The sequence below is a fragment of the Rattus norvegicus genome, chromosome 9, assembly GCF_036323735.1.
Source record: "Rattus norvegicus strain BN/NHsdMcwi chromosome 9, GRCr8, whole genome shotgun sequence".
NCBI classification, from domain to species: Eukaryota; Metazoa; Chordata; class Mammalia; order Rodentia; family Muridae; genus Rattus; species Rattus norvegicus.
Genome location: NC_086027.1, coordinates 56,963,363 through 56,979,585, shown reverse-complemented (window position 1 = coordinate 56,979,585; position 16,223 = coordinate 56,963,363). Strand labels below are relative to the sequence as shown.

The window sequence follows — 16,223 nt, the reverse complement described above, 5'->3', positions numbered from 1 at the left end:
TCAGGGTTCCCACAAGCCACTTTTTGGGTACAGTTAATTTACTGGAGAGGCCCACAGAACTTGCTTCTATTTCCCAGGGTATCATAGAGGCTATTATAAAGGAAACAGTAATATGTAAGACATGTAGAAGACATATGTCAAGGACAGTGGCATGCCACCTTCTATGAACCTCTATATTATTCAGACAGAACTGTCTTAAGTCTTGTCCTTTGGAGGTTTTAGGGAAGGATTAAGTGGACATGATTGACTTTATCATAGGCCACTGGGGATAATGAAGCTTCTAGCTCCTTTCTTCTTCTCAAGAGTTTGGGGATGGTGTGAACCTTCCAATTTGTAATCGTATGGTTAGAGACCCTGGCATCCAGCCCTCATCCTGCAAGTATATCCAGGAGCCACCAGAGTCACTTCATCTGAAACAAAAAATTCTTTTGCCAAGAAGTCACAAAATCTGTGTCAGAAGCAAAGTCAAAGACCAAATATTTGAACAAAGGAACATGGTGACCCACACCTTTAACACAGCACTTAGGAAGTAGAGGCATGCAGATCTCTGAGAGCGAGAAGCCAACTTTGTTTACATAGAGATTTCCAGATCAGCCTCAGCTATACAAGTAGGAACCTATATCAAAAAAACAATAAAGGGTTCCATCACCCTGTCTATACAAGCCACAGAAATCCTGCCCCGAAAGCTAGAGACAGAGACTAACATGTATATCTAGTTATGTCACAGATTATAGGAGCTCATATTCGGGAAGGCCTTTTCCAGCTATAGCCTTCTCTACAATAGATTTATAGAGCCAAGGTCATTGCTAGGCACAAGGAAGGACCTAGGAGTCATGATTATCATTTGAGGCCCTTCATAGAAGTAGAAGAGAAGCCATGGGCAATGAGCCAGAAAGGCCATGCCTTAGCCACACCACCATGCTCAAGTGGAACTCTGAGGTACCAAGTGGGTTGAAGGCTCTATGTCAAAGCAGGGGGCTAGACCACATTGTAACAATTCGTCAACTGGTTTTTGGTCATTAAAATATTGGGTTTACATTTGCATGCCTGCTGGAAGCCTCTCAGAAATTTGCACATGCTTATCCACTGATGAAATGGATTTAAAAAGTAAAGAACACTCCTTGATAAACATAAAATGAAAATTTAGGTTCCTCGGTCATCTTAGTAATGGGCACAGTGTAAGCACCTTTCCTCGGAGATGGTGAGGTTTTCTTAGTTAGAAATAGTTTCATATCCTAATAGAATTCAGTTACTTAGTCTTTCACTCAACCGAAAGGAAAACAGACGTCAAGGCTGTGTAGGGAAGGGAAATTGTTTACTTGGTATGTTCGTGTACTAAGAGGAATTTTAGTGGTTGTCTAGGGATTTGCAAGTAGCATTATATTATATATAACTTCCTGCTAATCTGATGCAAAGTGACTCCAGTCTGCTGCTTTCACTACTTTTAGGCAATCGAAATAAGATGATCTTCTAGCCCAAGAGGAAAGGCTTTTTCAGTCTGTACTTTTCTTCTGAATCCTAAGCTTAACACCGTCTGCGTTATCAAACTTCCCATGAAATTCTTACTCATATCATATTTGACTAATTTTTATTATTTCAAAATGAGCACAGTGGGTTCAGAATTTTTACTGATACACAGTGTTATTTCCCGTTCCTCCCAGGGTGACCCTGTTCTCTCAGAACTCACCCGATTGTTCTAATTTAAACAAGTCCACTTCTGTTCACTTGTTCCTGGGCTTGTTTTATAAATGGGTTAAGCTTTCTATCACAAAATGTCCCACGTCCTTTTTTGAGACTAAATGAAATGTTAATGGACCACATGAAGAGTAATTGCTTCCCAAATCCTACCTGTAGTTCTTGTTAAAATGCAAAATCTGATTCTGTAAGCCTGGGCTCAACATCCCATTTTTCTACTAAGCTTCTAGATGGTGACAGTTCTGCTGGTTGTAGGCATAGCAAAGTACTATGGGGTGTCATCAGAGATAAATGGCAATTTCTCTTCTTAACCCCTTAACCCCTCCCTTGAATTAACTTTTTGAGAGGTAAATGTAATTCTGGTATCTTTAAAGTTTTTGATTTTGCATATAAAATTCTTAAATTCTTTCCTGAACACAAGATTCAGTTATGGCCTTTTTTATGAGCTGCACCCATACATACAATTTTCCCTCTACTTTCATAAATTAAACAAATTACAATTATATACAATTTAACATCTGAGTCAAGCAGCATACTGTGATTATGATCCCATTCTTGTGTTGCTTTCAGTTTTCTCTGGATAGAGTGGTTCCTTGAGTTTTTATGTAATTAATTTAAGAACCTGTTCCTCTTGTAGCCCTAAACTTCGTCAGGAAGAGAAGCTCCCTTATACATGTTTAAGCATCTTAATCTGAGCGTGTTTTTTCTTTTCTTTCGTGGCTATATCCCCAGTTCCTGTAGCTAGTGGAATTTTCTATTTAAAAACACAACTTTTATCTGATTTGGACTATAATTTCTCCCTTCAATCTTTCCCATTCACCTTCTAAATCTGTTGTATAATTATTATGTAGTCTGTTTTTGTTTGGTTGTTTGGTTTTATTTTCTATGTTATCTCTCCCCAGTTCTTCTGGTTAGGTCTGTGTCTTCCTCTATCTTAGCCGATTTTTTATTATTATTATTATTATTATTATTATTATTATTATTATTATTAATTGCTACTACTATTTACAGAACCTCTTTCAACAGCTTTCAGAAAGAAGATTTTCAGGAAGTAGCTTCCTGTGGCTTTGCATGTCTGAAACATGTTTTATGGTCACTCTTGACTGGTAGTTTGGATGGGTATAGAATGGTAGTTTGGATGGGTATAGAATGGTAGTTTGGATGGGTATAGAATGGTAGTTTGGATGGGTATAGAATTCGGAGTTAGAAATAATTTTTCTTCAGAAGTTTAAAAAGAAAAGGACTCATTGTCTTCTGGTTATTTTATATTCTGATTCTAAGTCATTTGCAAATGGTCCTCCATTCTTGTACTCCTGAAACCTCAGACTTCCCATTAAGTCTCTGGTTTTCTGGAAGTTTACAGCGATGAAGGCTGTGGCTTTTCATTTATTCATTGTGTTTGGCATCTCTTCAACCCTTAGACATTTGCTGGGCACAACTCAGTAGCAATAACCACTCATTACAATTGGTTGATTTGTTATTTACACTGAACAAACTAAGCTTGGTATACATTGTTTACTTTTTAAAAAATCTTTTGTTTTTGTATTTTCCTCGAAGTTTTTTTTAATTTCACACCTGTAGTTCATGTGAGAGACTTTATGAAATGTCTGATGGGCATTAGCTTGACACTTCATAACTAAGGCCATAGAAGCCATTTACAGGCCGCTCCTCTATGTGGTTGAGACTGTTGAATCAAGGACGAGTTACTCGGAGTTGGCTGTTTCTTAGCAAGCAGCTCCCCGGAGGTAATACTGGTGGATTTACCTCTGCTCTGGTCCACATCCAAGATGTATGTCCTGAGGTTTAAAGCCTGACCATGAGTAGGCCAGATGTCAAATGCATACAGGACCTGGATATCACCACAGACTTTCAGAGAATCATCCTCCCTTCAGCTTGACACTGCACCCATGGCCACAAGTTGTTGATTACCTAGAATGCAACGTCTTCCTATTTCCACTGACTTATCTGCTCTAAAAAGAAAACCTTGTTGCCTGGCTAGGTCAGGAGTCCTATAAAAGTTATTGCACGTGCTGGGACTGGCCTGTTTGAGCCTCTTTTTTTTTTTTTTTTTTTTTCCGCCTCAGAGCAGTTAAGACCTTCTCCTCTTCCAACTTTTCCACACCTTCCTGTCTTACACTGGGAATCTAGATGACAATTTTGTTTGACTAAAATCTTATTAAAGTTTTTGGAGCAAACAGAAGAAAACGTATGCATCTCGCCTATGTTTAGCCAGAGGGGCCTTGACTTCTTTTCTCAACAATTCATTATAAGATTATAAGTTCTTTCTATAGATTCATAAACATGTGGCTTATAAGTTATTTGTCAAATCCAAAGGACTAGTTTTAGAAAGTTAGAATAAAGAATACCATTGCATTTCAGACACCGGAAATACACCAGAATTTTTAAAAGCAAGAACTCATGTTTTGGAAAGTGAAAGTCATTATTCGCCTTATTTTAAATCCTGGGAACCTTTGGGGAATACCGACTTTGTTAACTTCCAGGTCTTGGTCAGAAAAGTTGCCTTTGTAAGAAACTGATCCCCCTGTCTCCTCACAGGGCTGCCACATGGTGACGGAAGAGCTGCACTCCATAACCTTTGAGACCCAGATCTGCCTCTATGGCCTCACCATTAACCTAGAGGTGAGCGTCCCAAGAAGCAGCTACTCGCTGGTGATACTTACAGCCACTGGCAACAGTGGGAGCGAAAGCCCCTCCTATGGATTTCTGTCTGTTCTACACACGATTTAGAAAAGCAGCACAGTGAATGTTAGATGCCATTCTGGTTTAACATAAGAAGGATAAAGACCTTGTGACTCTTGTAAATTCGATAGATGTTGAATGATTGGTTTTCTGCTTTTTTATTATTTTCTGAGTCAGGAATATTCAACGGAAAACATAAAGGGAAATAACTATCATTGGACTATATAATGTAGCGATACATTTTCTAAAACTTAAGTTATATCTAAAAATCTTCCGGAGGGTTTCTCTGATGTAATGAACAAAGGACCATGGTCAGAATGTTGGCAATATGTGGTTTTGATCATCTAACACCACCATTGAACAATAAGAATAAAAAACTGAACTGGGGGGGGATTAAATTGAACACATTAATGACAAGCCCTTTCACGATTCCTAGAACACACTAAAGGCCCAGCATATGTTCAATGGTCAAATTAGTGCATCCATTAACAAGCTCCGTTTCAGGCAACTTGAATAAGATTCTACTCGAGAGTGTACCGTGTTAGACTCTGCCTTTTCCTTTTTATGCAATGCATTCGAAAGTGTATAAAAACCTCCACTTCTTCCCCCAAAACCTCTCCTTCCGTAAGCTGCCCAGGCCCTCAGTTTCTGGGTCTGTCCTTGGGAATCTTATGCCTATTAGGAAGGGACTTCTCTATAGGGCTTAGGCTCCCAGGGCTAGACTGTGAAAGTCTGTTTACTTCATAAGGTAGAAAACTGCAACAGTAATTACTAAACTGTCCTGCAGAAACAGACCTGGCACATCCAACTCCAATAGTTCACCTCTCCAGCTTTTACAGTAAAACCCTACTTCCTGTGCAGACTTTAATCAGGCTCTAGGCTATAATTGGTTATAGTGGTTAATTCTCAAAATAAATTTAGATCAAGATTTATTATTTATGTATTTATTTATTTATTTATTTATTTAATGCATATGAGTACACTATAGCTGTCTTCAGGCATCAGATTCCATTACAGATGGTTGTGAGCCACCATGTGGTAGCTGGGAATTGAACTCAGGACCTCTGGAAGAGCAGTCAGTGCTCTTAACCACTGAGCCATCTCTCCAGATTCTAGATTAAGTTCTTTAGCATAACTTACACGCGGATAACTACTAAATCCTCACTAAAGCCACTTTGGTTGTATCTGAAGCAACGCGTGACATAAGGAAGAATAGACATTTCTCAGTGCCGAGGAAGATATGGAGGAGACTGACTCATCAGGTGCCCTAAAAAGGGTTCCTCTTTCTTTTCTTACTGTTCTCCTGCTTGGATGAACACAGAAAGGTTTTTGAGTGGCACCCAGGTTCCAGGATTGGAAGGTGGGGGAGTGGCTTGATGGCCTTTAGATGAGAAGGTGAAGGATAACATTAGTGCATGTTCGAACCACCTGTAACTTTTCTTTTTTAAACTAGACCAGCTCATTACCTGTGGTGATGATTTCTAATGTCAGCCAACTCCCTAATGCATGGGCGTCCATCATTTGGTACAATGTGTCAACCAACGACTCCCAGGTAAAGTTCCTGTTCCTATCTCTCCATGTCTCATGGCGCTTGACTTTGTCTTTCAACAAGCGATGTGCACAAGGTGGCGATCCGGGTATGTCTAGTTGTGCAATGGTGATGAGGCAATCTGAGTTCTAGTCAAGGACAGTGACTGGCACAGGTTACTTCTGAGTTCTGGTCAGCTCCAAGACTGCCTAACCATGAGTTCTAAAGCTGTCCTCTGCTCTGCTGACTAGAAATACCTTGTTCCAAAATTTCCTAAGTACTGTCATAACTTCCTGTCTGACGACCTTCACTTCTTCTGGGCACACTTTTCCTCAGTCTCTTCTACAAAGACACAGCATTTGCTTCCAACCAGGATGTCCATCAATCTTGCCTGGTTTCTGACAGCACAAATTTTGCAATTGAATTGATAGACTTGAGCCCGTCTAGGTTTAGGCTGGGTGTTGGTGCCATCTGGTGGTTCTTTGAGGCACTATACCAAAAATGGACTTCAAGTCACTACACTAATGGTTAATAGATGGTTTTACATGAAAACCAATGAAGAAAGAACTTAGATTTAAGAAAAACAAAAAAACCTGTGCTCCCTCTTGCTCCATTCTTGAGAGAGGAAACAAGACTCAAAACTGTATGTTGTGTTGCAAAGTAACAGAAGAAACAGCTCAAATGTGAATAACTTTTCTTCCTTACTCAAATCCGTTTCTGCCAGAATTCTTTCCATTAGGTGACTGCATAAGAACTGATGACTAAATAGGTCAACCTTCACTGCCTTTCCCCTTTAATGCAATGTTCCTTAAAAGGAGACCACACAGACAATGGCACAGCCCTGTTCATTGCTATCCCCAGACGCCCTGGCATCAGAGACAGATCAACTGCAAAAGAGAGGGCTGCCTAGTCGTGAGATTCCCCTCATGCTGGAGAATCCATTAGATAATTCTCAGCACTTTAAGGTTAGAAGTAGTCCCTACCACTAAATGTCACTTCTCTTTAAGAGCTACATGTCTGTACATCAAACTTTAAGGTGTGGCAGGAAAGACTTTAGTAGGGTCTTCTGTCCTAACACAATACCACACTGGTATCTTCTTAGCAAAATTCTGCTAGGAACTCTCTAAGGCCACCACACGCCACCATGTCCACCCTCCCAGAGAGCAACTCAGTCCCCTCATGAAGATCTAGAGACTGGACTTGTAGTCTCCTTACAAAACCATGCTAAACAACTAAGCTTGACTTTTTAACTCTATCTTTCTTCAAACTCTGAGCTCTTACACCTTAACTAAACTCTGTCCTCACAAGCCATTTTCCAGACTCCTTTCTCATGGAGACAATTGCGGCCCTAGAAATTTTTACTTCTCTTCTTCCTGTCTTGTGATCCTTGCTGAATGCAGAGCCCCCTTTCATGGTAAGACAATTAACATGTTTACAATTGATACCATTTCAAGGGAGGTTACCTGTCCAGCAATTGTTGGGTGGTGTTAACTACTTGTATGAGATGCTTGTTGCTTGGTAGTTTAGAGAAAGCTAGGAGACGTCAAGCGATTCTCTCAGGAAAGTTGGATCCCCAAGTTGTGTTACAGTCAAGGAGCAAAAGTGTTTTAGAGGGGAGCTAAGTCTTACAAACAATTTATTATTGACATCACTCGATTCAGAATCTAAATCAAGAATGTGATACATTAAATGTCATGGTCCCTGTGAGATTATGAGGTACAATCACCATAACTCTATTTCAGAACTTGGTTTTCTTTAACAACCCTCCATCTGTTACCTTGGGCCAACTCCTGGAAGTGATGAGCTGGCAGTTTTCATCCTACGTCGGTCGTGGCCTTAATTCAGACCAGCTCAACATGCTGGCAGAGAAGCTCACAGGTGAGAGCTGGGAGACGGGGTTTCCTCTGGTTTTGGCACTTGAGAGTTTTAAAGCAGTTATGTCACGACTATTAATAATTACGATGTCCCACTTTATGAAATGTCTACATTGTAGTGCCAACAGAGGGTCAAGTGTTTTACTTTTATTTCTCACAATGTTCATGGGGCCAACAGTATTCTATTGATTTGAGGACAACAAAGGTTATTGGCTCTGAGGCAGCAGAGCCGTGTTGTGGCCAGACCCGTGCTTCTCTGTGGCCCTTCTGTTCACACTCTGGTTTCTAGGTGTTCTTAAGCCACTTCCTCCGAATATGCTGTGTGGCCTTTATGGTGATGTTAACCAATCAGAACAGGATGGGCTAAGCACAGGAAATGTACCAGAAGTTTAAAAACACGAGGAATGACTTAATTCTGCACATTAAGGAAGCTTCAGCAGACACCATCAGCATTTTATAAGCTTTACCTACATTTCTTAAAAGTAGCTGAATTTTGACAAGCTAGCACACCAGACTCCAGGGAGAGTTCATGCTGAGTCTGTATGCATCTGCAGTTATGGTACCAGAGCTCATTCTGCACAGAATCTGGGGCTGCAGTCTGGTGTGTGCGATACTGGTTGGCTTGCTACATGCTCCTGTTGACTCATCAGGAGGTGGTCAAACACAACTGCCCCTTCTGACAATTTAAAACTCAATATAGTCTTTGTCTTGAATTCATAAACACAGTAGTAGACATTTGTAAAAATCTTTGTTAATGAACAACTAACACAAAAATATATTAGCGTGTTACTAGCAATAGTATAGATCAGCATAGATTGCAGCTGTATCCTTAGGACCCTTAGCAAATTATTCACAGGAATGCAGTTTCCTTAAGATTTAAGTAGTAGTAGTCTCTTCAGTGTTCTAGATCAAGGTAGTTGGTGGCTTCTTATTGCCTACATGATTTCTAGTCCATCTTCTTCACTTTAATGGGCAAGAGTCCTGAAAATCTAGCTCCACTTAATTACATGATTTTTTGGTGTGATGTCTAGACACCACCCTTGGGCTGCTCGTACCATCTCCAGTAAGTATGGTGTTCCTTCACAGCACCTTGTCCTCGCTGTGCTTCCTCTCTGGGGGAGCTTCTGTTTTCCCTCTGCCTGATTACCTGGTGTCTGACCATTCATGGAGCTTCCTGAGCTCATCGTTGGCTCCTCCATCATAAAAGCCATTAGAGACTGAGCTTCTTAGGCACAGGATGACACATTCGACCTTATGAAGCACTCACACACCATGCCGCCACTGGCAGTCTGTAAGACATGCTTGCAAGAGAAGAGAGGAGAGATTAAATCAAAAACAGAATGAAAGGTCTCATTGTTGCATTAAAATTCTTTTTTTGTTTAGTTGTTTTTTTTTCTTTTGTTTTAGTTCAGTCTAACTACAGTGATGGTCACCTCACCTGGGCCAAGTTCTGCAAGGTACAGGGAAACGGGGATATCATTTAGGGTGTTATTTCTGCAGAAAGCTCCTCTCGGTGGGTTGGACGATTTGCTGGATGAGGATAACTTAAAAAAAAAAGTCCTGTCCTGCTCAAAGGGCACATTTGTAAAAGTTGGAGTGAGTTCTGTCAGGGATGCTGCCTAAGTCACTGTCCTTGTCCATGTGTGCTCCTTCTTTCTGACAGGAACATTTGCCTGGCAAAACGTTTACCTTCTGGACCTGGCTTGAAGCAATATTGGACCTAATTAAAAAACACATTCTTCCCCTCTGGATTGATGGGTGAGCTGTGGACTCTATCTTTCATTTGAGTGTTTTTTTTCTGCTTAAATTATCTTTTTCAACTTTTTTTCTTTTAAGCATATTTATGGGAAAATACATTCACGGTTTCTTCAGAGATATTCTGTAGTGATATGTTATATATACACACTGTATATTATATTTATGTAATAATAGAAAATTTCAGGTACAGTTGCTTGTTAGGTCCTTATGAATGAAATAAATGTAGGTGAAATAATGATGAATTTAGACTGAGTCTTGCCCCTTGTTCTAATTTTAGGTACATCATGGGCTTTGTTAGCAAAGAGAAGGAACGGCTTCTGCTCAAAGATAAAATGCCTGGGACATTTTTGTTAAGATTCAGTGAGAGCCATCTTGGAGGGATAACCTTCACCTGGGTGGACCAATCTGAAAATGGTGCGTAGTCCAACTCACTCAATGGTTCGAATGTGAGTTGGTGCTGGTGGCCCATCACCAGATACCGTGAATTCTGAAAGCCCATGTTGCCACCCTCTGTCTCACTCACAGTCTGTACTGAGCAGACCCCAGAAGGCCAGACTTTTTAGTCATGGCGATAACTTGAGTAGGAAGGATGATTACATAGAATGTCTTTGGGAGTCTACATATTCCACTTTGTGTGCTTTCAGGAGAAGTGAGATTCCACTCCGTGGAACCCTACAACAAAGCGCGGCTATCAGCTCTGCCATTCGCTGACATTCTTCGAGACTACAAGGTTATCATGGCTGAAAACATCCCCGAAAACCCTCTGAAGTACCTCTACCCTGACATTCCCAAAGACAAAGCCTTTGGCAAACACTACAGCTCCCAGCCGTGCGAAGGTGATGCCAGTTGTATTTACTTTCCTCTTGAGATTTTGGGACATGATATCACGTCAGAGGAAATGAGTGACTTTCCTCCCTGATTACTTTGACCCTTGTGATATCCCAGGGTCATATGGAGGTTAGAGCCTTAGCACATCAAGTGCTATGCCAGTGCTTAGTAGAGTAACATTCACAGGGCAACTAGACTTCACCACAGCCAGATCAGTGCTCTTTAGCGCCTAGAGCCCATATTCCTTAAAACAGGAGTGATGGTCATCACTGCTCTTCTATGGCCAAGGGAAAGGAAGGCAGAGCTGACGAGTGCAAGCTTTCACAGCAGGTCTGTAACCTGCATTTAATAGAGTAACTTGAGAGCTGAAAGCTGTCAAGTCTGTCTATCTCTTCTATATATGTGTCTGTCTGTCTGTCTCTGTGTGTGTGTGTGTGTGTGTGTGTGTGTGTGTGTGTGTATGTGTGTGTAGGAGAGAGAAAGGGGGAGGGAGGGAGAAAGAGAGGAAAGAGAGAGAGAGAGAGAGAGAGAGAGAGAGAGAGAGAGAGAGAGACTGGAGATGGAACTCAGACTTTGATAAAAATGCTAGGCTAACTACCCAAAGACTATCCATGGACTGACCCTGGACTCTAACCTCATAGGTAACAATGAATAGCCTAGTAAGAGCACCAGTGGAAGGGGAAGCCCTTGGTCCTGCCAAGACTGAACCCCCACTGGATGTGATTGTTGGGGGGAGGGCGGTAATGGGGGGAGGATGGGGAGGGGAACACCCATAAAGAAAGGGAGGGGGAGGGGTTAGGGGGATGTTGACCTGGAAACTGGGAAGGGGAATAACAATCGAAATGTAAATAAGAAATACTCAAGTTAATAAAGATGAAAAAAATGCTAGCCTAGGCAAGTACTGTAACACTGAGTCATATGCCCCATCCGGCCTTACTGTAATCTTAACTCAAGGGTATGTGTTCTCTGCCAAAGAACAGACATAGGGATCTGTGTTTCTTTCTCCTTGACATTGCTTTTGCTAGGTTTATCCTAAGGGCCAGGAAGAGTAACTGTACAAATAGGCGTTCAGTAAACATGGAATACAAAAAAGAAAATTTGTAAAATTAGCTGTCTGAGTTAAGGGGGCTTATCAGTCTCTCGTGAAAGCACAGTTGGCCTCTCTTGCCACAGTTTTTGTATCTTATTCAGACAAAGATCAAAAATAGTTTTTAAAATTGCAACTGCGTTGAACATGTAAACCTTTTCTTTCTTCCATAAACAATACAGCATAGCAACTACTTAAACAATATTTACATTGAAGCAAGTATTGTAGGTAACCTGGAAATGATTTAAGAGATACAAAGAAGTATGCTTAGATTCAAAACAAATGCCGTACTATTGTACACAAAAGGTTTGAGCATTGTGGATTCACTCTCTGCCAGGGTTCCTAGAAGTCAGTCCCCAATGGCTACTAGGGGAGAGCAGTCTCTAAGGATCTTCGTCTGTAGTGAATAATCTCTTGGAACTGTACTGTGGGATAATCCTACAGCTATCACAGTGTGACTTGTTGCCACCTAACTTCAAAACAAATAACATACAATAGAAAACAAACACAATACAAAGACCTGGCCTCTCAATGATGCTCTGTGTCTAATAGAACAGAACATGAATGTTAAAATTGTATATGCACTAGACCAGCATGGTGTACTTGGGAAGGTCAAGGTTCACCCATTACGATGACTATGGTTCCTGTGGTGATCATGGTGTAATGCTACTTCAAGGAAGGCCTCAAAACCTCTTGTAGTAATAAGGTTATGGCTGCTGTTTCAATGAAAAGAGCCGTGTTCCTATGCGTGTCAGTCAAAGAGCAAAGCTTTGCTAGGCTAACAATTTGGAAGGCTTCAGTCTATGGAGGATGCTCCCATCACTTTTATGCCTTCAATGAGATATCTGAGACATCGTGGGATTATGTGACCCAGAAGCAGAGAAAAAAAGAGCCCATTGTCTCAATATTCTTAATAAATCACACACCCGATGACTTTCCTTCCTCCAGGTCCTATGTTTTTTGTTTTTGTTTTTGTTTTTGTTTTCAGACCTGGGGACTGAACCCAGGACTTTACGCTTGCTAGTCAAGCACTTTACCACTGAGCTAAATCCCCAACCCCCAGGTCCTCTGTTTTAAAGGTTCTACTACTCCCCAGGAGCCCACAGACCAACCAAACCCTTAAGACAAAGGAGGGACACTACAGCACTATAAATTCCCCCAATACACAAATGAATCAGATACTAATGCCAAACTTAAATGCAACATAAAGGGCAGATGAAGAAATACAGTCTCAATTATCAGACATTTTAGAGTCATTGATGGGCAAAGTGAGCTCAGCCTGCCAGGAATTTTGTTGTTTGTTTGCTCATGTTTGCCTGTGTGGTCATTTCGTCCATTCAACTAAAAGGTTTTGTGAATACCAAGACAACCATGCTATTTGTTTTCTTCTGAGCATTATGGATATTTCCTAGATGTTTTATTTCCAATTTTATCAATCAGTTGACATCTCCCCCCCACCAACTGTGCCTTTCTTTTTCAGTTTCAAGACCGACAGAACGGGGCGACAAGGGTTATGTCCCCTCTGTTTTTATACCCATTTCAACAATGTGAGTATCTGTAGTCACATGTAAAATATTTATTATTGAATTGCCTTTTTTCCAAAAAGCTTTCCTAAAAGAGATTTAAGGGCAGATTAGAGTATATCTAATGGAGGATAAAGCATTTTAAAAGCCCAATAAAGCATTTTATGTCTCATTTCTTTGAACACATAAAGCTAGTCTTCAGGGCACACTCTTCAGTCTATTAAGGCTGGAATTACAAAGCTGCCCTTTTATATGCAATATAATCTACAGCGGATTGAATGCAGTGATACCAAGTGATGAATTAGACAGCTCAGTGTCACGATGCACTAGACAGGTCCTGGACACAGCAAGTTAGCATGAGCTACAATGTTATAATCCTTGTACTATTTTCCTGTTATCTCTTTAAGCCGAAGTGATTCCACGGAGCCACAGTCTCCTTCAGACCTTCTCCCCATGTCACCAAGTGCATATGCTGTGCTGAGAGAAAACCTGAGCCCAACGACAATTGAGACTGCAGTATGTCCTCCCCCATCAATGGTGATGTAGGGTATTTGCAATGAGAAAACCTGAGCCCAACGACAATTGAGACTGCAGTATGTCCTCCCCCATCAATGGTGATGTAGGGTATTTGCAATGACATTCGAATCACAGGGGCAGCAGCATGGCCCAGGCAAGGAGAGAGCATGGTCACCAGCACCAACTCAAAAGCTGCCCTGTGCAGCGCATGCTGCAGAGTGTGCAGATGCCGAGACAAAACACCTTAGCTTGTTAGACCTGCTTTAGGGTGCTTACCCAATCCAGAGGGCCAAAGGTCCCTATACTTCTCTCCCTGGTGCAGCCATGAGCCACACCACTCCCTAACTCTTTCCGTTTTAGCCAAGGACACACACAGCCAAGACTTACAAGCCTACTTTAAGTTCAGGCTCTACAAGTTCCAACTTTTCTTGATTGTTATATGGCCAGTTGTTGTGGCTTTTCCGTTGAGAACATGAAGAACAATAGCAGCACAGTGTTTTTTTGTTCTTTTAAGATTCAAGTCACAATCTAATATATAGGTATATATCATACATACATTATAATACATTATAACATTATAATATATATGTTACTTTGGATGTGTTCTCTTTGTTTCCATCCCCCAATGCTGTCAAAGAGTTCAACATCCCCAATTTGCATAAGGTAGACATATATCAGAATCCTTTAGAGGGATCTGGATGCCCAGGAGACTGGCACCTGGCTATAGGTCACATGATCTTCAGTTCTTCAAGGTTCCAGGGGATGGAAAAATCCATGCTTGTCTTGGATGGCTTAACCCATGCTGGCTATCTTTAATTCACCAAGTCATTTATATGTAACTGGACTTTTGCTACATTTTGCGTCCATATTTCATATTATTATTTTTAGTGTGATGAATGCTTTTTTTTTATTAGTGTATGTGTTTGTGTCTTGTGCTTTTTCTTACTGAGCCATTTTTTCTGCCCTGTGAGTGGACTTCTTAACATAGCTTTTAATCTACTTAAATCATGCCTTTTTTCAGGCTATCAACCCTAATTATTTTAATGAACCCTTAATTAATTGGTAGAAATATTACAGATTGTTTAGTAGACAAAGGAGTGTTGACTCTATCAAAACAGTAATTTATCTGCAAAACAGTTTCCTTAACAATCATTTCCGTTTTCATTTTTAGATGAATTCCCCGTATTCTGCTGAATGATAAATCAACTCTTCAAAGAAGGAAGCAGAGGAAACTAGAGACTGTTCTTTACCATAGATCACAATTTATTTCTTCAGCTTTGTAAATACCGGTTTCTAGAAAATGATAGGAAGTTCGAAGCTCTCTTCTCACTTGGTGCCACTCCCAGCCTGGAGTGCTGTGATTAAAATGCTAAAGGAAACAAGCTCCAGATAAACTTGCAAGAAAAGACAGCTTTAAGAAACCAGTGTTGGTAACAATATAACAGAGGACTCCTTCTAAAGCATTTGTTTCTGGTTTTATTTCTCAGGTGTTATTTATGACTTTGGCTCTGAAAGCTATGTTAACATTTCAGGGTGGGTCCACAATTCATAATCATGCCTGCATTACTTGAAGCCACAGGAAGATTTAGTGGAACACCCAGATAAGAATCTTGAAAGTAGATCTAAGATGAGAGAAGGATGGGGCACGATCATCGGTGATTCACAGGGCCACAGGGATGAATCATGAAGCCTCCAGATCGCCAGGCCGATCTCATTACATCTGTAATGCTCACAGCTCCTGGGATGGGCTTCTCGGTAGGAAAAGGATTCAGAGTCATCCCCGTGTGCTGGGAAAATGCACTAACATTAAAAACACTGCAAGTGGACAGATGGGTAAAAATCTTAGGAAATGAAACATGGGAAGCAAGTAGTACCCCCTGGACCTTGGATTCCTGACATCACTCGTAGGTTGCACAGTTTACATTTCTAGGACATATTGGACTGTATGGGTTCAGGAATCCCTTAGCATTCCACTAGTCTCTGGACCTGTAAACTTACTCTGAGACTACAGAAGGGGCAAAACATTCCAGTCTCTCTGATGGAGAGAAGGAAGGTGCACTAGCACTCCAAGTATATAAGCTGCAGATGCACATTGGGTCTCACTACACGGTCTATGAGATCATTGATCACTCTGCCCATAGCAACCATGTAGAACTTCTCAAGGCTGGAAAGAAGACACCTAGTCTAGTCTTTGGCCTTAATGTTATATGTATACATGTGCGTGTGCGTGCACACACACACACACACACACACACACACACACACACAGCTTATAGACTATTATTATCCATGTCCTTGCTGAGTCTTTTCCTCCTTTGTTGCTGACAGTAGTCTGAGAAGCTGTGTGATTGATGAGGACCGTGTCAGCTTCCTGAAATTGTCTGAAACTGACAGGAGCATTGAAGGAAACACTATATATTTGGGAATAATGGTTACAGCTTTCTTATTTCCTACCAGGAAATTCTCCACTGGGCTTAGATGTCAAAGGGGGTTTTAGAAGCTTCTCATCCCTGAAATTTAGAAGTACCACAGATTCTTACCTACCTAGCAGATATTTTTAAAGTTCTCAAAATAGAGGGTGCTGACAAAATGCCAAGGCTCCCTGTGTGCTGTTCGTGCTAGACCAGAGCGTACATGGAAGCTGGTGGTTTACTTTCTTTGACGGGGACAGGCGTTACCATATAAGTTCAATAAATGTTTGCTTTTATTTATAT

General features: G+C 40.9%; 1 protein-coding gene across 1 annotated transcript in view; it reads left to right on the top strand.

Annotated features, from left to right (window-relative positions):
- The window catches only part of Stat4 (signal transducer and activator of transcription 4), a 115,907-nt gene extending 100,938 nt beyond the window's left edge, over positions 1 to 14,969 (top strand). The window contains exons 15-24 of the mRNA NM_001012226.1: positions 4,252 to 4,335; positions 5,849 to 5,947; positions 7,666 to 7,801; positions 9,205 to 9,254; positions 9,461 to 9,555; positions 9,833 to 9,969; positions 10,200 to 10,391; positions 12,951 to 13,017; positions 13,401 to 13,509; positions 14,681 to 14,969. Coding sequence (NP_001012226.1) covers positions 4,252 to 4,335; positions 5,849 to 5,947; positions 7,666 to 7,801; positions 9,205 to 9,254; positions 9,461 to 9,555; positions 9,833 to 9,969; positions 10,200 to 10,391; positions 12,951 to 13,017; positions 13,401 to 13,509; positions 14,681 to 14,707 — 996 coding nt within the window. The 3' untranslated portion in view covers positions 14,708 to 14,969. The remainder of the gene's footprint in view (positions 1 to 4,251; positions 4,336 to 5,848; positions 5,948 to 7,665; positions 7,802 to 9,204; positions 9,255 to 9,460; positions 9,556 to 9,832; positions 9,970 to 10,199; positions 10,392 to 12,950; positions 13,018 to 13,400; positions 13,510 to 14,680) is intronic.
- Positions 14,970 to 16,223: the final 1,254 nt, after the last annotated feature.